The sequence below is a fragment of the Conger conger genome, chromosome 19 (genome assembly GCF_963514075.1).
Source record: "Conger conger chromosome 19, fConCon1.1, whole genome shotgun sequence".
Taxonomy (NCBI): domain Eukaryota; kingdom Metazoa; phylum Chordata; class Actinopteri; order Anguilliformes; family Congridae; genus Conger; species Conger conger.
Window position 1 is genome coordinate 7,745,334 of NC_083778.1, and position 21,746 is coordinate 7,767,079.

A 21,746-nucleotide genomic window follows, 5' to 3' on the forward strand; every position below is an offset into this window, starting at 1 on the left:
AAAAAAAAAAAAAAAAAAGTCGCACAAATTCCAGGCAACATGCTTTCTTTATTTCGAGCATGAGGCTGATTCTTATTAAGCTGATTAGTTTGAATGCGGATAAACCCGCTCATTTCGTTCGGTCGCTTTGTTTGAATTCCGCTAATTCCGCTCCGTCTAATTGCATTTTCCTGACGGAGGCTGGAGGTTCTCACTGAATCTCAGGCTTTAATTTCCTTCCGAACACACACGAAAAAGCGCAACCTCGCAGCCGTAACACCAAGTCATAAAGCGGAAATAAAACGCAACGAGACGTAAGCCTTGCAAGCTTTATTTAATCATAACTCTTTTCTCAACACTCTCAGTGAATCAAAACACGTAATATTATAAATTCAGTACGAGAGGCACCGAGTCGAGAAGGGCAGGAAAAAAAAGCACCCTTAAAAGCCAGGATCCATTCGTGTTCAGACTAAACATTTATCATCTGTTCCATTTTATTTGAAAGAATGCTTTGTTCTTGGCCCGGTGCTTATTTTATGAAGCACTTGCATAGCGTTTTACCCAAACCATCAAACTCTCAGTATCAAATATCACTTCAAAAATAACACATTGTGCCAAAAAAGAATATATATTTCTTTTCCACCCTCAACATAGAGCTCTGTTATAAATATATCTATATATATATATCTATATCTATATATTTTTTTTGTTGCAACAAAAAAAAGGAATAATACAGTGTTTTTGCATATATCACCCAGACCAGTTGTAATTTATTTACGCTCACACAGAAATACTGCCAGCATATGCTTCCAGCTTCTGCTCTCGATCCTGCCCCAAGCAGGGGTATCTGGACTCTGGGGCAGAAAGATCGTCTGGGGCAGTTCGGCTGCGGTACCTGCTCCAGACTCTCGTGGCGTTACAGGGTAAAAGGGGGGAAATGGCCGGGGCATTTACACACTGGGGTATTTGTGACGGGGTAATTTGGTGAAAGGCAGAGGCTGGTTCCAGGGCCCGGGCGTCGCCACGGTAACAGTCATAGCTCAGTCTTGCTGGCGGGAGGGGCCTCTGCCCCCCCCTCGGCCCCCGCGGGAGGTTGGGGCGGGGCCTGGTCTTTGGGTTGGAAGGACATGGAGGCGGAGTTGATGCAGTAGCGTTTCCTGGTGGGGCGGGGCCCGTCCTCGAACAGGTGTCCCAGATGAGCCCCGCACTGCGGGGGGTAGAGCAAACCCAGGGTTACCGCGGAGACCGGAGGGGGCGGGGGGGAACAAGCGGGGCGGGGGGGGGGGGGACGTACCTGACTGCAGGTGGTCTCCACCCGGTGAATCCCGTGGGAGTAGTCGTCCGTCAGGACGACCGAGTCCGCTTTGATCAGGTCGTAGAAGGACGGCCAACCTGCAATTCAGTCAGATGCATCATCACATGAGTGCGTTTAAGTCTCTGAAGAGCACACGTGCATTCAAGAAACGGTTTACTGTTGGACGACTTCCGTTTAGTGCGGCGCCAGTCTTTAACGGACGCCGCTTCGGTTGAACGGCACTGGCTAGCCGTTTCGTTGACGAACGCTAGCTGACGGTCTTCGTCATCGCTCTCAGTCAGTGTTCTAGAACCCGACCGTTGTCAATCGCCGACGGCGATTGTTACCGTCAGCATCGTAATGCTCGGTTTAAGAAATGTCTCATTCTGAATTCTAAACGTCTGCGATCTCTCGCCTTAAAGGGTTAAACACAAACCGCTGAAGACCCTGTAAGGGGCGAGGTCCTCAGGTTTAAGGTGAAGAGGGTTCCCCTGGCCGCCAGTGAACCGGGACACTATAATTACCCATAATTACCCTCTCCTGCACTCTCCCGGGTAACAAGGCGGACCGTGAATACAAGTGGCCACCGGACTACAAATTGGGGATAATAATCTTTTGTGTCAGGATCTTTTTTGAAGAAGGACATTTATCTGTTCATAATCCTGACCCTGGCAGCTGCAGAAAAGGTATCCCTGCTGAGCGAAATGGCTCAAGCTAGGTTTTGAACCCGGTTGATGGGCTCAGACCGGCTCCGTACTCAACATGGTTTGACCAGCCCAAGCTGGATTTCACACTGGGGATCACGTGAAAGACAGTTCAAATGTACGACAAAAAAGCAGAATAAAAATCTGAGGGGACTGCTCTACAGGAAGTCGTAAGATCCACGTACGTATGTGTGTGTGTGTGTGTGTGTGTGTGTGTGTGTGTGTGCGTGTGCGCATGTGAGCACATGTGTGTGGGTGTGTGTGTGTGTGTATGTGTGCATTTATGGATGAGTGTTTGTGTGTGCATGTGCGTGTGCGTGTGTGTGTGTGTGTGCGTGCGCATGTGTGCACGTGTGTGTGCGTGTGTGTGAGTGTGTATGTGTGCATCTATGTATGAGTGTGTGTGTATGAGTGTGTGTGTGTGTGTGTGTGTGTGTCTGTGTGAGTGTGTAGGGACAGGGGGTAAAACGGAGTCTCTTTGGAATGAGCTGGAAAAATAAACAGTTGGCACAGGCCAGGAAGTCTGAAACAGCCAAGAAGCAGCTCAGGAATAGAGAAGGGAATCCTACAAGTGTTCCCAATCACACACTCTTTATACACACACACAGTGACACACACACTCTTTATATACACACACACACACACACACACAGACACACACACACCACACACACTTTATCTACACACACACCACACACTCTTTATACACACACAGACACTCTTATACACACACATGCTCTCACACACTCTTATACGCACACACACACACACTCTTACACCCACACATACACACACACACACTCACACATACGCACACACATGCACACTCACACACTCACTCACACACACATGCATTCCCCTGTAATTATCTCTTAAATAATGAAGGTGCTGTGCAGGGTTTCTGTGCTTTGACGGGTCTACCCTGCGTTTCACCCCAGAATGCAAACCGATGGCATTTTCTCATTAATTGCTAAATGGTCCCATACCCTGGTAACTCTATACACTTTTCCTCTGTTCCAGCACACAGATGAAAACCTGATGGCTGGGCGTGTGTGCAGGATGCACAGAGCCTCTCAGTCTCAGCACCAGAACCAGAGGTGAGTGTGTGCCCCCAACACACACACACACACACAGACTATCACCCATACACACACACACACACACACACACATAGACACACAGACTCTCACCGTTACACACACACACACACACACACAGACTCTCACCCTTACACACACACACACACACACACTCACAAGACTCTCACCCTTACACACACACACTCACACAGACTCTCACCGTTACACACACACAGACTCACACAGACTCTCACCCTTACACACACACTCACACACAGACTCTCACAGACTCTCACCGTTACACACACACACACACACACACAGACTCTCACTGTTACACACACACACACACACACACACACAGACTCTCACCGTTACACACACACTCACACACACACAGACTCTCACCATTACACACACACAGACACACACACACAGGCACACAGACTCTCACTGTTACACACACACACACACACACAGACCCTCACCGTTACACACACACACACAGACTCTCACTGTTACACACACACACACACACACACACACAGACTCTCACCGTTACACACACACTCACACACACACAGACTCTCACCATTACACACACACAGACACACACACACAGGCACACAGACTCTCACTGTTACACACACACACACACACACAGACCCTCACCGTTACACACACACACAGACACTCACCGTTACACTCACACTCATACATAGACACACAGACTCTCACCCTTGCACACACACACCCTAACACCAACACACACACACACAAACACACACACAGACACCTTTACACACACACTCACACACCCTGTCTCTGCATATCAATGGTCAACTCACGGCTGTGACACAGTCACAGTCTACAACCAATCAGAGTGCAGGACAGCCAATCAGAGCACAGGAAGGCCAATCGGAATGCAAAAGTGCCCATTGGCAATCTGAATGTGAACTAAATCTGAATGTGAAGTAAACACACTGGTGCCATTTCTGTACAATACAGAGGTGGACATGGGAGCAAGTAGTGAGAGTTCTGAAATACAAACCGTTCCCCCCTCCAACCCCCCACCCCGTCTCGTCCCAGCTGGGGAGGGTCCGTTGGGCCGCAACTACAAAGCCACGAAAATTCCACTCAGGCGCAGGAAATTCCGCAGGGAATACAGGAATTCTGTGAGTCACAGGGAGGAAAATGGCCTGGGGATCTTTCGCAAACTAATCTACCGGAGCGCTATCGCTGGCCCCGCGCGGACGCGGGGAGCGGCGGCGCTCAAACAAAACAGGAAACGAGCAGCTCCCAGCTCCGGCGCCCGCTGCACAACACACTGGAGGACTATATTATATTACCATTTATTTTTAGACTGGTGCGTGTGCGCGTTGGAGTGTACGCAGCACTGTGTGCGCGTGCGCGTTGGAGTGTACGCAGCATTGTGTGCGCGTGCCTTCGCGTGAATCCGTGTGGAATTTCTTACACTTTCTTTGATTCATGACTATAGCTTTGTATACAAAAATAAACCACATGCATTAGTCAGACAATAGCTTCAGTATTTGTCCGAAAGCTGGGGAATTTACATTTGAAAGTTTTTTTCAGTTCGGTTTTTTGTTTGGTTTTGTTCAGATATTAAAACCGACGGTGCTTTTTTTTTCTTTTCTTCTCTCTGCAAATGTGAAATAAAAACTGTGAAAATCGTGATGAATGTGGGCAGAGGCGTGATGAATAATCAAGCTGAATATCAGAAAGTCAGCCATTGAAAGAGTGCAGGCATTCCGCGGGCTTATGTCTTGACAGAACCCTTACACTCGCAGCCAATAAATTAATCACAAAATTTCACACAGTGTTCATTAAAGCCACTTGTGGAAATATCTTAATCCGTGTGCGGTCGGCCGTTATTTACGAGGGGCAGAGCTGCGTTTTCAATGGCCGCGAGGAATGCTCTCATCTTCGGGCAATGCACGGCGGGTGACGTTCAATCCCACGGATCACCGAAAGCAAAACAGCCCCGTTTTCAAGTTTACAGAAGCGCTGATAAGACACCCGGCCGATTCTTTTTTTTTTTTTCATTCGCTTTGTGAACTCTCGGTCTAATAATTTGTCCCGCCTGCATTTGTTCATAGTTTCGGAAGTAGTTTCGGTGACTTGCCTTTACTCTGCGCAACTTTATTTGCAGGTCATCTTCGGTTGAAAAATGTTCGCGGTTGCCAGATTTAAATTGTTATACGCAAAATGATGTTCTTTTGAACTGCAGTGTGAGTGTAAGTGATTGGCATATCACTGTGGGTTTGGGTTCACAGCATTAGCTGTGGGAAAAGCCAAGGTAATCCAGTACATTACAATGGAATAAACCGCAGTATTATGAAAATAAAATAAAATACAAATATAGAATAAATATATTATCAACACTTCAAAATATAAGCAACCAGGGAATATAGAAAACAACATATGAATCTCAGTTATTTGGATTACTCTGATAAAATTTTCTTTAAATAGGTCACTCTACTTTTATAGCTGTAAATCTATAAAATAGCTATAAAATTTAACAGCTAATATTCAACCCAGGAGTACAAAAGAATGTCAAAAACACATGAATTCATAAAGCTGTAAAACTTAAGCACAGAGCTCTTATCGGGGAGATATCTATTGAACATTAATTATTTTAAATTAAAAATTTTTTTTATTTTTTTTAAATTTAATATTATTTTTGGCTTATTCTGCAAATGTCTTATGATCCTTCTTCCTAGTAAACACTTTTTAAAAATTATATTCTTTAGCAGTTTGCGGCTGTAGCGAAAATTCACGGAACAAGAAATCTCCCTCCTTATTATGATTCACAACTTCGCAAGTCAAAATCAGACTCTACCCCTAATGAGCAAGCTGGTTCCTCCAAAACATAATTCATGCCAGAAGTCTATCAATATGTAAGTGGCTTGTAATCAATATATCACATGTACGCTGCTTGTTATCAAATCAAATGAACCTAGAACATTTAATTACAGCTGAGCTTATGAAAACGCAAGAAACCAGTGTCAACTGTCGAAATGAGAGCAAAGAATGCAATCAGGCGAAAGTACATTTACTCACTTAGAAGGATTAATCAAATGTTTAGTATGTCTGTATATTTTCAATGATTCACTGCTGATAAGTTTGTGTTAGAAGTGCATAAGTGACCCATGTGTAATCTGAAGTTGAATGAAATGATCTATATGTTGTGGAAAGTACCGAAAATTATTTATATGCTGTGGAAAGTACAAAATAGCACAGTGTTTTCCATCTTTTCCCTCATGAAGTTATTTTTCTACAAACTGGAGATTGGACTTTGAATTCTGTCGTTTCTCTAGCCACGACACGCTCAGTGAAGTTTTTGATTTCACTCTGCAAAGAATTTAGAGTACTTCCAGTTTAGGAAAATGTGACCCTTTTTTCTATTTCATGTTAGAATTCTGTCATCAGCTGAGAATGATGCAGAGAATCTGTGGGTTGTAAGGAGGTTGACCCAGACTGTTTTTGGGTTCATACCCTGTCCAGTTGACCAGTCAGTCCACACCTCTGAGGTTCAACTGTTTTGGCTTGTTCAGTGAAAGACCAGGCAATCCAGCCTGAGGAAACAATCGCATTCTATCTTCTGCCCTGTTGGGGGCGACGTCCACTACCATAGAACATACAAGCTCTGCCAACATCGACACAAATAAGCTAACAAACACACACACGCTCACACACACACACACATACATACACACACACACGCTCACACACACGCACACGCTCACATATGCACACACACTCACACGTACACACCCGGACACATACTCACACACACGCACATATACGCACACACACGTTCACATATGCACACACCACGCTCACACACACACGCACACACACTCACACATACTCACACATACTCACACACACATACTCACACACACACACGCACACATACGCACACACACGCACACATACTCACACACACATACTCACACACACGCACACATACGCACACACACACAAGGAATATTTCAGCTAATGGTTGTGTGTGTGGGATGTGTGTGTGAGTCAGGGTGTGTGTGTGGGTTGTGTTGTGTGGGGTGCTTGTGTGAGACAGGTTGTGTGGGGGTGTGTGTGTGGGTTGTGTGTGTGTGGGTTGACGAAAACGAAAAGTGTCACTGATCCCCTCATATCAAACATTTCAATTACTGGACTGATGAGTCACTCTCTCAGTTCTCCACGTGTGTATTCCTTGAAGGATGAGGTTATCGGGGGTTTTTCATACGCTAGGTAAGTTGTAACCACGAGTAACCATACCTGATCCAGAGTCAAACTTTGTGTCAGACCTGCGGAAAGAAAAAAGAAAAAAGAAAAAAAGAGAGAAACACTTAGACAAATAAACCAGCTCCCAACAAACTCGAGCGCAAACCACCGTCCTGAAAGATAACCGTGACGCCCCTGAGCATGGGGAGCGGGAGCCCCGTGAATCCGCCTCCCTATGGGAACGGCTCCCGAGATCCTCCCCGCTTCCTGTCAGGTGAAATGAACCTTTCCTGGCATCCCAGCAACCCGGCAGCCTCCAACCCCAACCCCGCCTTTTTAACCAGTTTGGGAAGCCCAGAGAGCTCCTCTCTCGTATCTCGTATCACCCCCCCCGTTACCTGTGCGTCTCTCTGCGACGCTAGCGTTAGCGGCTAGGCGGCTAAGTCTGAACTCACCTGAACAGGGGCGCCCCGCAGACCACACAGGTGTACGTCCCCTCGGGGACTTGTGTTCGGTGAACTCCCCTCTGAAGGCACTGGCAGGGGGAGAAAACCGCAGCAGTCAGCCCACATCGCGGGCGACGGCCCTAGCGCTAGCGTTAGCCGCTAGGCGAACGAGCTCTCTACAAAATGGCCGCCGGCGTCTCGCTCGTTCAGACCGGTTTCAATATTGTACTGCGAGAACCGTCTTTTTTTTTTTCGCACTTTCTTTGGTTCGATTGTGTTGGCGAATGACAGCACGCTGTGTGAAAGACAGGTTTCGTCAAAACGACCCCCCCCCCCCATCATCGTTGGCTGCCTCAACAGAGTCCAGCGCTTTACAGCCGCCAGATCCGCACACGGCCACGGAAATTACTAGCATTCATGCCGCAAATGATCCGATAAATACTTTCTCCACATGTGCACCTCCAAAGAGAGCGAGCGAGAGAGGTGAGAGAGGGAGAGATGGAAGAGAGGGAGGGATGAGAACAGAGAGAGAGGGAGGGAGAGAGAGAAAGAGAAGAGAAAGAGAGGAAGAACAGAAAGAGGGAGAGATGAGGACAGAAAGAGAAGAGAGGGAGAGAAACAGAAAGAGGGAGAGATGGAGGGACAGAAAGAGAAAGAGAGGGAGAGAAACAGAAAGAGGGAGAGATGGAGGGACAGAAAGAGAAAGAGAGGGAGAGAAACAGAAAGAGGGAGAGATGGAGGGACAGAAAGAGAAAGAGAGGGAGAGAAACAGAAAGAGGGAGAGATGGAGGGACAGAAAGAGAAAGACGAGGGAGAGAAACAGAAAGAGGGAGAGATGGAGGGGACAGAAAGAGAAGAAAAACAGAAACAGAAACAGAAAGAGATCCCTCTGCCTCCCTCACAGCTAGCTTGAACAACACGCCAGACCCAGACCGCACGCATCCCTGCTCTCCCTCCAGACACGGCGAGACCGACAGCGACACGGAGACTCGGGGGAAAGGTGCGGAGAATTGGGGAGCGCCCCCTCCGCGCCCCTACCTCTCGGTGCCCCTCTCCTGGGTCACATGGTACTGCAGGGGCGTAAGGCGCTTCCTCAGGTCCCCCGGGGCGAACTTCACCGGCCAGTTCTTCTTCTTCTGTCGCGTTCCTGCGAGACACGGGCGGGGCGTCGGGGAGAGAGAGAGAGAGAGAGAGATTATAGCCACGGGGAGCAGCGGTCGGGTCTGGACCGGGCACGGTCGGGGCAAGGGGTACAGATCGAGCTCACCGCCCCCCTCTCTGTCACCCCAAACCCAGACCCCAACCCCAAACAAGCGTCTGACGCCATGGCAATCGCGCACCGAGGTTCCAGGCAAGATCTGCCAATCGGAGCCTCAGAGAGAGGGGCCTTATGGGCCGGCGGGTCAGCCCGACTCTCCGCGGGGCCCCGCCATTTTGGTTCACCTGCCTGGAATCTGGACCGTCCAACCGCAAGCACTGCTGTGAAGGGGGGTGGGGGGATGGTGGCGGTGGGGCGGGGGGGGGGGGGGGGGGGTGCGGAGGGGGGTCAAAGTGCCGCAGCAGAAGCCTCACACAGGACAGCGAAGTATTCCACATGTTTGATATCATTCAAGTGAGGAGTTTCAGAGCGCCGGACGGCCAGGCGGTGAGATTTTAGCCAGAGCTCGGTTTCCTCGAGTGTTCAGAAGCCCTCAACAACTGCGGGGTTTTTTTAAAGGTGAAACAAAAGCTGAGGCAACATCCCGTCACTTTAGCCCGACGTTTAGAGCCAGAATAACATGATGATGACCAATCACACACACACACACACACACACACACACACACATACACACACACACACACACACAGACACAGACACAGACACACACACAGACACACACATACACACACATACACACACACATACATACACACACTCACACACACACATACATACATACACACACAGACACACACATACATACACACACACACATACAAACACACACACACACACACACACACAGACTCTCTCTTACACACACATACACAGACTCTCTCTCTTACACACACACATACAGACTCTCTCTTACACACACATGCAAACACACACTCTCTTACACACACTCTCACACACACACACACACACACGCATACACACACACACAGACTCTCTCTTACACACACACACACACACACTCTCTCTCTCACACACTCTTACACACACACGCATACACACACTCTCTCTTACACACACTCTCACACACACACACACACACACACACACACAGACTCTCTCTTACACACACACACACACACACACACACACAGACGCACGCATTCGGTTGAAACGCTTGTCCTGGGCGTAATAAGCAGCTGGGACAGTGGGAGCGTAGCCGGGCTGTGCCCCGCCCTGCAGCACCGGAGCTGAGTGGCTCCCTGTTTCCACGGAGACGCCCGTGGAAACCACTCAGCCCAGAGCTCTGTGCAGCCACTGTGCTATATTAGCGCGGCTCCTTCCATTTCATCGATGTCATTCAAGGAGAACTGGAAAACATTATTGTACAGAGTCATTAAATGAAACATCTCTGCACATTTGTGCGAGAGTGTGTGTGTGCGCGTGCGCATTTGAGTGTGTGTGTGTGCGCACGTGTATGTGTGTATGTAGTGTGTGTGTGTCTGTGTGTGTGTGAGTGCGTGCATATATGCAGTGTGTGCGCGCACGTGTGCATGTAGTGTGTGTGTGTGTCTATGTGTATGGGTGTGCGTGTATGCATGTGTATGTATGTAGTGTGTGTGTGTGCAACATTAAAGAGTGACTGAGCTCACAGTGAACACAGATGTCCATCTGTATGTGGTTTGGTTGAGGAGACGCAGTTGGCGTTTTAAATTACACGCTTTGCCACTTCTTCCTCCTCTACCTCTTGCCATTACTCCGCCCTCGTAGAGGTAATTAAAGTTCACTTCACTTTTGTTGCTTTTGTTCCGACTTATGCTTTTATGCTCTCTCTCTCTCTCTCCCCCAACCGGAGCGCTGCGTGGAGCCGGGCCAGGCGGTGGACGCAGCCTCGTCTGTTGTTTTAAAAAACAGAAGGCCGCGGTCGGGCTCGCGGCTCGCCCTGCACTAAATATGTGGAGAATTCCCAGGGAAAAAATGGAAACCATGTGAATGAAGTAAATAAGGCGGCTTTAAAGCCGGCCGCTCTCAATGAGCTCCATTCACAGACTGCCTCCTTTTTCTGTCGGTGGAAACTCACTTCTGACACACGGGCCGGAAAACGGAGGGGTGGGGGTGAGGTGAAGGTACGTTCTCCTTTACTGGGCGCTTGGGGTCATTGCCCCCCCGCCCCTCTCTCTCTCTGAATTAGCGAGGCCACTGATTCGCCCCATTGTGCACGCGGCCCCGTTTCGGCAGGAGTAAGGAAACGCCGTTCCCCGCGTATCTTTGTTTGTCTTTGGACTTGAAACGACGCGGAGCTCGCGTCGAGAGAAATTCGCGCCAGGAATGTGCCCCCGGTGTCGTACCGCACAAAGTATACACCCCTGGTGCACCCTGAGGTCAAGCTTCCAAATTAGCACGTTTTTCCAACATCCTGGCGTTTCGAGCTCAAATATAAATATTGTTTTCTAATTGTAAGCCAGATTAACGTTGTACGGGTCCCCCCCCAAACTTTGTTTATTTAAACTTGTCAAACTTTCAGCTCTTTTTAAATCTCCCGTTTTCCCAGTCTGGTCTCCCCTGATCTAATAAACTACTCGCTGGCTGGCATACCTTTGAAATGTAGGCATTATATAAATTGCCGTCAAAATCCCTCCAGGCGATTTAGCAGCAAGTAGCTTCTGAATTGATTCATGCTCGCCCACAACGCCCACTCTCTCGCTCTCTCTCTCTCTCTCTCTCTCTCTCTCTCTCTCTCTCTCTCTCTCTCGGTTACAGAGACATCCACAAATATCGAAAGTTTCGGAAACTTATTTTCAGTTTTTGCGGGGAATTCTTTCAATGTTGTTAATTTTAAGAAATTGCCAAAGGTTTTGTTTTTATTGAATTGCAAGTGTCCTTGAAGAAACAAAATGTTTGAATTGTATTGCGCCTGTAGCTTTCCGAACAGCCATAAAAGGCTAAATCGATTCATGGCAAACAGAACATGGGAATAACAGTCATTATCTTGCATTACAAGCAGATAGGCAAACAAATAAAGTATGTCTCCATGGCAACTACATTCTAAAACCCAAAAGTGCTTTAGATGGGGGGGGGGGGATATTATTAGTTAATGCAGTGCAGAGTGCGTGCAGAACTCACAGCAAGGGCAGAAGGGCAGTCAGTAGGGCTCAAAATAAAACAGTAAAACTACCGGGGAGCGGCAAGGCAAGATCAAACGACGCAAAACACAGCAAGGCACACAATACCACCACACCAGTGCGCATGTGTGTGTGTGTGTGTGTGTGTGTGTGTGTGTGTGTGTGTGTGTGTGTGTGTGCCTGTGCGTGTTTTCAGGAGGGTGGATGTACGGCATACTCTGCAGAGAAACCCACTTGTTAGGACTGGGATCCACAACTGATATATATATTTTGGGCTCTAACAATTGCGCAAATACTGCCATTATCATTTTGTACGCTTTACGACAAAGGTGTACTCTACTCATTCTTAAAAAGCTGTGCTCCACTGACCACAGAGTGCTGAGATTACACATATAGGCAGTGCCACCTACTGGACACAAATAAAATTACAATGCCAGCCAGGAGGAACGTTGATTATATTGTATATTTCCAATGCAACGAATCCAATTAATTTTGCTTGATCTTTCATTGCTGTAGATGCAAAGTTTGTCTGAATATCAACAAGAGCCAAGGCAATTAATTCACTGATAAAATAATCAAATTTATAAACTCTTGCTGTCAGTGTTGCAGAATTGCTCCTACAAAACACCATACTCTATGATTATTATACGATGAACATCAGCCGACCCTCCCTGTTAAGATCTCCCTGTCATTAAGACTGCCCCCATAATGTAACATAAAAGCATACATCGCAGAACAATAGCATATGTCGCGGTACTGTAGCAGTTGCTAGCACAGCGAGTAACTGTGAGCATTGCGACAATGTTGCAGAAAGGTTTGTTTGAACGTTAAGTCCTGGCTGGGAGTTAAGTGTGTTACAGGGTTTCTCTGCAGTGGAGTGTGTCACCCTCCCCCTGCCACATCCCTTCACCTCCTTAAACACATACACTCTCACTCACTCACTCACTCACTCACTCACTCACTCACTCACTCACTCACTCACTCACTCACTCACTCACTCACTCACTCACACACACACACACACTCACACTCACTCTCTCACTCACTCTCTCACTCACTCTCTCATTCTCTCACTCTCTCACTCTCTCGCGGTAGAGCACACACACTGCACAGTAGAGCTCACACACACACACACACACACACTGCGCGGTAGAGCACACACACACACACACACACACACACACACACTGCGCGGTAGAGCGCACACACACACACACACACACACACACTGCGCGGTAGAGCGCATACACACACACACATACTGCGCAGTAGAGCACACACACACACACACACACACACACTGTGAAGTAGAGCACACACACACACACACAGTGCAGTAGAGCACACACACACACACACACACACACAGTGCAGTAGAGCACACACACACACACACACACACTGCGCGGTAGAGCACACACACACACACACACACACACACACACACACACACACACTGCGCAGTAGAGCGCACACACACACACACACACACACACACACACACACACACTGCACGGTAGAGCACGCTGCAGTCAGGAGACCTGAGGGGAGGGCACAGGGCCGCAGTGCCGCAGGCTGGCTCTTAGTCACCAGGTGGAGCAGATTGAACCCCGACATCGCTGCAGAGGGGCCCGCCCACACAGCACCCTGACTGGCCACTCAGGCTACAGGGCAGGGAGAGGGAGAGAAACAACAGGTCAGCCGGGCTGTCAATCACGCCCACACAGCACCCTGATGGGCCACTCAGGCTACAGGGCAGGGAGAGGGAGAGAAACAACAGGTCAGCTGGGCTGTTAATCACACACACGGAGACCCCGCCCAGGCTACAGGGCAGGGAGAGGGAGAAAAACAACAGGTCAGCCGGGCTGTCAATCACACACACGGAGACTCCGCCCAGGCTACAGGGCAGGGAGAGGGAGAAAAACAACAGGTCAGCCGGGCTGTCAATCACACACACGGGAGACCCCGCCCAGGCTACAGGGCAGGGAGAGGGAGAGAAACAACAGGTCAGCCGGGCTGTCAATCACACATCCTGAGACCCACCCCGCCCCCGCCTTCTCTCAGAGAGGGGGGGAAATAGGGATGTTTGAGGGCAGGGGGTACAGGGTGGCCTAATTGGTGCCGACGGTTTCCGAGAGGGAATCAATCTCCATCCCCCACCAGGGACACGTCTAATTCCCCCCCCCCCAGTTCCAGAAATTATCGGTGATTGATGAACTCCTCCAGCAGGGGGGTGGGTGGGGGGGGCGGTCACGCACCAAAGGGAAGGGGAGAAATATTTTAGGGTGATTAGCAGCACAGATGGACAGAGTTTCAGGTTCTCATTAGAGGAGAGTGGTCAGAAACCACATGATTTATTCATTAACGCACAAGGAAACGTGGCCCCTCTACAAAAGACCCTTTCAAACGTGTGAGCCAACGGGCCCCCCCCCCCCCCCCCCCCCCGCATAGGCTACCAACTTTTATGAAACTGTGCATTCGCTGGGAACTGGCCGTTAAGTTTGCAGTGCACTAGAGATCGTTTCTAAATTTTTTGTTTAAAAAAAAAAGTTTATATATTATATATTGAAAGAAAATATATTACCAAGGTCAGCCAAAATATGTATTTTTGGGGGTTTTTTTTACAGTAAAGCTTTTGCAATCATTTCCAGAAGATACCTTTAGCTTTTCTTCTACCGATAAAATAAATATATAAATTAACTGAAATATGAATAATTATGTTTTTTTTATTCATGTTTGTAAAGTTATTTATTATGCTTTGGCAACGTGATTTTATTGGCCATGCCAATAAAGCTACATTTAAATTGAATTGAATTGATAAAAAGATTGGGTTGATAAGAAATAAACAGTAACTGGATTTGAACATGCAGTATCAGATTCCTACACTAGAGGGCTTGCATTCCAAACCTGGTTTCATCCTGTATCAGAGCAATATGGTCCTTGATTTAAATGCAAAGACGCCATTTCACTATATTTCACTTTGTATTAATACAGTGTATGCAAAATAACTGTGACAGTACTACAAACTCAGCTGGGAAGTTTCTGAATCGTATAGTATGTGGATATAAAGTTGAGGAAGGGTTAGCAAATAATAGTTAGCAATCAGTGTTAATATTTCACATGTAGGCTATATGTCAAAAGCAGACTGGAATGGTTTGTTTCCTTAGTTACCTCTTGTAATCAATCCACTCCCTCCCGAGACAATGTGATTGGTCAGACAACACCCACATTGATGCTGCTTATTGATCTGAAATGCACAGCTTTCGCCAGGCATGAAGATCAGTGTCAAAGCAAAATGATCAGTGTTAAATCAGGGGCGGCATGGCTCAGGCAGCAAGAGCGGTCGTCTGGCAGTCGGAGGGTTGCCGGTTCGATCCCCCGCCCGGGCTGTGTCGAAGTGTCCCTGAGCAAGACACCTAACCCCCAAACGCTCCTGACGAGCTGGTCGCCGCCTTGCATGGCAGCCAATCGCCGTCGGCGTGTGAGTGTGTGTATGAATGGGTGAATGAGAAGCATCAATTGTACAGCGCTTTGGATAAAGGCGCTATATAAATGCCAACCATTTACCATTTAAATCAAATCGAACGGCAGGGTAGTGCCTCCAGGAGGCACTCCCTCAAACTACACTGAACACCGTGATTCTACTCTGAACACTGTGATTCTACTCTGAACACTATGATTTCACTCTGAACACTGGGATTGTACACTGAACACTGTGATTGTACACTGAACACCGTGATTGTACACTGAACACCGTGATTTTACACTGAACACCGCGATTTTACACTGAACACTATGATTCTACTCTGAACACTATGATTTCACTCTGAACACTGGGATTTTACACTGAACACTGTGATTGTACACTGAACACTGTGATTGTACAATGAACACTGTGATTGTACACTTAACACTGTGATTGTACACTGAACACCGTGATTTTACTCTGAACACCGTGATTTCACTCTGAACACAGTGATTTCACTCTGAACACCGGGACTCTACTCTGAACACTGTGCGTGGAGAGGTATAATCCTGGCCTGCAGGTCCACAGCAGGGCAGCTGAAGCCGAACAGGTCCGCAGACTGACAGCCCAGGGTGGCGGCGCTATAAATAGCCCGGAGGCCAGATACGGGCCAAAAGCACTCCGAAGCATCGCCCCGACAACCCTGCGAGTACAGCCCGGTCCTGTCTCCTGTGCCAAGGCCACCTGCTCTTCCCATTAGCCCCAGCTCTGTGTGCATAAACACCCCCTGCATTAGCCTCTGCTAACCGTGAGCACAAAGACCCCCTGCATTATCCCCTGGTAACCGTGATTACAAAGACCCCCTGCATTATCCTCAGGTAACCGTGAGCACAAACACACCCTGCATTATCCTCTGGTAACCGTGAGCACAAACACTCCCTGCATTATCCTCTGCTAACCGTGAACACAAACACCCCCTGCATTAGCCTATGCTAATCCTGCACACACACCCTGCATTAGCCTATGCTAACCCTGCACACAGACACACCCTGCATGAGCCTATGCTAATCCAGCACACAAACACCCCCTGCATTAGCCTATGCTAACCCTGCACACACACACACCCTGCATTAGCCTATGCTAAGACTACACACACACCCTGCATTAGCCTATGCAAATCCTGCACACACACACACCCTTCATTAGCCCATGCTAACCCTACACACACACACCCCCTGCATTAGCCTATGCTAACCCTGCACTTAGACACCCCCTGCATTAACCTATGCTAACCCTGCACACAAACACCCCCGCATTAGCCTATGCTAACCCTGCACACACACACCCTGCATTAGCCTATGCTAACCCTGAACACACACACTCTGCATTAGCCTATGCTAACCCTGCACACAGACACCCCCTGCATTAGTCTATGCTAACCCTGCACACAGACACCCCCTGCATTAGCCTATGCTAACCCTGCACACACACACACACACACCTTGCATTAGCCTATGCTAAGCCTGCACACAGACACACCCTGCATTAGCCTATGCTAACCCTGCACACACACACTCTGCATTAGCCTACGCTAACCCTGCACACCGTGGTTAGCAGAGACCTCTTTCACAAAGGAAGAGGCAATAACTTGTATTTTGGCTAAGTGTCACAGCAATATTATTTAAATATACGACTGTATAATCCATTATTCTGGAGGGGGAAAAAGAAACGTGAGTTTAGTATAGACACACGCCGAGTTGAGTGTGTGCGTCAAATTGGTCTGTGACAGAATACACCACCGGCACCAGTAATGAGAATACGATCAACATACGATCACACATGAATATGATGAGAATACGATCAACACCCTGGTCTTTAACCCAGACGGTTAATCATCTCACTTGAATGCGGAAGCCCGGGCGTACTTTGCGTTTTCGAATTGGAGCAAGGAGCGTCTTGTGTGCAGTTGCTGCACATATCCAGAAAGTGCTGGGCGAACAACTACCTCCGCATTATGTTACTTTTATGGTATGTTACAAAAATGGTGTCACATTCCACACACATCTGAGAAGTACGGCATATAGGTCACGGCTGCGTGTACTCACCGTTACCACAGAGGGAAATGTGATGTCTGCATTGTAACTGCTCGGGGGGGAGGGGGGAGTGCTCGTCAAACCTGCTTCTAAAGTCAGTAAAGTCCAGGGGGGTCAGAAAGTCAAAATTGTGCCTTGTGTTCCTTTGTAACCAACCCATCAACAGGTCGGACCAAAGGACTGTTGATGGTCCTAGGACTAGGACACGCAAGGTCGGCGGTTCTAATCCCGGTGTAGCCACAATAAGATCCGCACAGCCGTTGGGCCCTTGAGCGAGGCCCTTAACCCTGCATTGCTCCAGGGGAGGATTGTCTCCTGCTTAGTCTAATCAACTGTACGTCGCTCTGGATAAGAGCGTCTGCCAAATGCCATTAATGTAATGTAATGTAATGTCCACTGGAGCAAAGTTAAGCAGAAACACGGAGGCCTGATATGGCCTTATAAGGGCCTGATGGTGAGGCCTCGGCCTGGGTCAGAGTCGACACTGAGTCTTTGAGCCAGGGGCTACAGTTTCCCGTTCTGCCTAACAGACTCGCTGCAAAGAGCCGGCTTAACTTCAGCAGTGAAACCACAAATGGCGGCCTAAGCTATGGATGGTCTACTATTTCAATCAAGATAGTAGAGATCAGAACGCTCTGTCGACTTTATACAGTCCCGTTCTAACACTGGAGTTTCGTAAGCATGTGCGTTTTTTTTCTTCTCGTAACCATCGGTCTTTGCCAGGATGAGCTGTAATTAAAGTAGACAAGAAAGAGCTCGAGGTCGATATCACCGACTGCCCCTGAATGGAATAGCCTACGTTGTTTCGTACTTTTACTGAAAAGGTGATCGGTTGGTTCTGATAACCGAGACCAAAACCTACATTTCCAACCCTTTATAGGTTTTCCGATAGGCCCAATGTTCATCTACCTCAGAATGCATAGCCCAGCCTCTCAGATTACATCTGCAGATCATGTTGTTGTTGTTGTTTGATATTTTTATGTCCATTTAAGGGGTTTGATACCGAGAGACAGGCAGACGCAGCTAACTTCACCCTGCGTTGGATAAATAAAATCCAGTGAAAAAATGGTCTACAGTAAACTCCTAGCTCAATCTAATGTGATGTTGACAGAGGCCAGTGGTGAACGCAGGATGGTGGGACGGTCTTATCTCAAATGGTAAAAGTGTAAAGGGTAGCATCTTGATTAAATGTAAATGACTTAGCTGGCGTGTGACTACCACCAGTATACCTGATAGGCTGAAAATAGACCTGTTTTGGAGTTTGAAATAGGTTGCGCATTTACGTTTACTTTTGCGAGAGCATATCAGGCAATATGATAGCGAATACAACGCCGCCGCCCCTTCCCCAAAACCCCGGGTGTAATTCGAACCCAGATTATGCAGTTAATATTACAAGTGTCTGATCACCTTTCTCTGCTCCCGGACAAACGTCAAAAGCGCCAGTGGAATGATCAACTAGTCGTGGGGTGGCTGGAAAACAGGTCCCTTTACTAGCCTGCTAATTGCAGAGGGGGACCGTTCAAAACGCTGGCGCGACTCATAAAATAAACATGACATGAGGATTTAGTTACAGTATACCTGCGTTGTTATGGCTATACGTGGTTCAAGATGACACCGCTCTAGGGCAGTTTTTTTTTTGCATGAGCTCTGTCATAAACATCAAAACGTTAACGTTTAAAAATGCATAGTGGGCATAGAAAAGTTTAATGACGTAACTGTACAGTAATGATTTCGAATGCGTCATTCGTCTTATGGCTCCCGTGCTTCTGATGGTAGTTCCCTAATGTGGACCTTTACGAGACAATAGTTTGGTATAGTTAGCCAGTTGACGCTAATGACAAAACAGACACCGGTAACAGGACCCTAGTTTACTGTAACACGACATTTAGGCTAAATAGAATTAAACAAGGACTACATTTATAGTATTTAAAATAACAATTATGTCAGTTAAAAACTGACAAGAAATGACACCGTTAATGGACTGACAGTGACATTTTAAAAGTGGCGTTTGACTCTACAGTGAGCTACAATGAACTAGCGAGTTGGTTACAAAAGAGCGCTCAACTAGAAAGCTCTAGAAGCACCTCTGTTTTCAAAAGGCTCCAATAACCACAAGGTCTAATTTTTTGACAGCTTGAAAGAATAATAGTCAAAACCGTGCGCAACCTACCTGTGGCAATATGGGGCGACAGCGAAGCGATGCAGAGACTAAAATAAATAAACGTAACGCGAGCGGTTCCGTTCGGCCTCATTAGCTGTCAACGCAACGGGAAACACAACGGTAGCTCTGTGTGTGCACTTCTTTGGGAGCGCCGGGTGCATTATGGGAAATTCCACCGCTCCGGCCATCTCCAAATATGAGCAAGACAAGTCGCAAGCCGGACCCCCAGAGCCGCCAATGGATTCGGAGGAATTCCTCGGCAAAGCCCCGTTAAACTGCGCACACGCCGAATGCTTGGTTTTAAATCGAGCGAGACTGGTCGTGCAACCCTGTCGAATGGATTTTTTCTCTCTCTCACAGATGTCCGAAGCCATTTCTGCGCAGACCGAAGGCAATTTATGACGTTACGTGCAATGCGACGTCACTAAAGTAACGCACGTGGTTTTTGTTTATTAATTCCGCAGCAACTTTTCCCGTCGTTTTCTGGCAAACAGTCGCGTAGCAACTCACCCCATTTCGACAGCAAGTTTATGGGGGGTCTCATACCAATCCATGAAAATACCCTTTTAAAGAAAGGGTTTCCCTCGGGACGCAATACAGAAAACTTGAGACATAGGCTCCTGCAGAATGTACCACTAGCTTGCTGTATTCAGGGTAGTATTCAACGAAATGATCCCACCCATCGCCATATGTTGCATAATCAAAATTCTTAAATAACTTATACCAATAACATGGTGTGTGGCGACCGCTGATGCAGCCATTTAAATTATCGTGAAAGCCCGAGCCACACAATCACATCCGAATAGCCCCCAGCATTTATGAATGCCTATGAAGTGATTATTTAGAGGATAAATGGCTCTTATGAAGTACATTTCTGTGTTTTATGTGCTCTTTTTGCAGGACTAAATGCAATGTCCGTTTTTTTTTTTTTTAAATAAGTGTACAGTCCCGGCCAAAAGTTTTGTCGCATGAGTGGACAAAAGTGACAATTGCTAATTACCCAACTCTTAATTAGCTAATAAAGTTAGGAAACAACACAAATTAATCATAAGTGTCTAAAGTTTTTTAGAAGCTAGCAAAATGACATTTCAATTCCAATTTCTAGGCCACAGTGAATAAGGAAGAAACAAACAAGGGGCTTGATTAGTCAGCTGTAGGTAACTTTGAGCTATAAAAGCAGAAGTTTGACACTTTAAGCCATTAAGCAAGTTCATGCTCAACATTGCTTCTGTCAACATCCCCAAGATCAAACCAGAAACCAAAGTGCTGATCATCAAGAATCTCAAGTCCAAGTCTCCTGCTGAAGTTGCAGACATGTTCAATGTGTCTAAAAGGCAGGTGGAGAGGATTCGCAACCGCTACCAAGAGACTGGTGACGTCCATGAAAGACCCAGGTCGGGCAGACCACGCAAGACAACTGCTCGAGACGACAGCTTGCTGGTCCGACTGTCAAAAGCCAGCCCCATGTCAACCGCCTCACAGCTCCAGGAGGAGTGGACGCCAGCAACACCTGTTTCGTCAAGAACTGTACGTCGGATTCTTGCTCGCGATGGTCTCCACGGTGGTATTGCTGCCTATGACTATGAAGTTTCTCAGGGGGAAGAAGATCAAGGTCCTTCAGGGATGGCCAGCAGTCTCCAGATATGAATATTATTGAGCATATCTGGGGAAGAATGAAGGAGGAAGCTTGGAGGACCAAGCCAAAGAAATTGGAGGAGCTTTGGGATGCCTGCAAGGTGGCCTTCTATGGCATCCCCGACGACTTCATCAACAAGCTCTACGACCCTCTGGCAAACCGGATGGCAACTGTTCTGCAGGCCAAAGGAACCCATACAAGATATTAATTTCTTAACTTATAGTCCACGATGAAATACTACTGATTTTTAATTTGGTATTTTATTTACTTTTTGAGAAAGATAAAATCTATTGATTATAATTTGATTTGCGACAAGACTTTTGTCCAGTTCATCATTATCAAGCAATAAACCTTATAAGC

General features: G+C 47.4%; 1 protein-coding gene across 1 annotated transcript; it reads right to left on the bottom strand.

Moving 5' to 3' along the window:
* Positions 1-294: 294 nt before the first annotated feature.
* Positions 295-20,083, bottom strand: msrb3 (methionine sulfoxide reductase B3). The gene is given in 8 exon segments (XM_061229995.1): positions 295-1,186; positions 1,274-1,371; positions 7,359-7,387; positions 7,760-7,803; positions 7,806-7,839; positions 8,789-8,897; positions 13,572-13,694; positions 19,760-20,083. Coding segments are annotated over 7 exon segments (564 nt in total). The 5' UTR covers positions 13,648-13,694; positions 19,760-20,083; the 3' UTR covers positions 295-1,012.
* Positions 20,084-21,746: the final 1,663 nt, after the last annotated feature.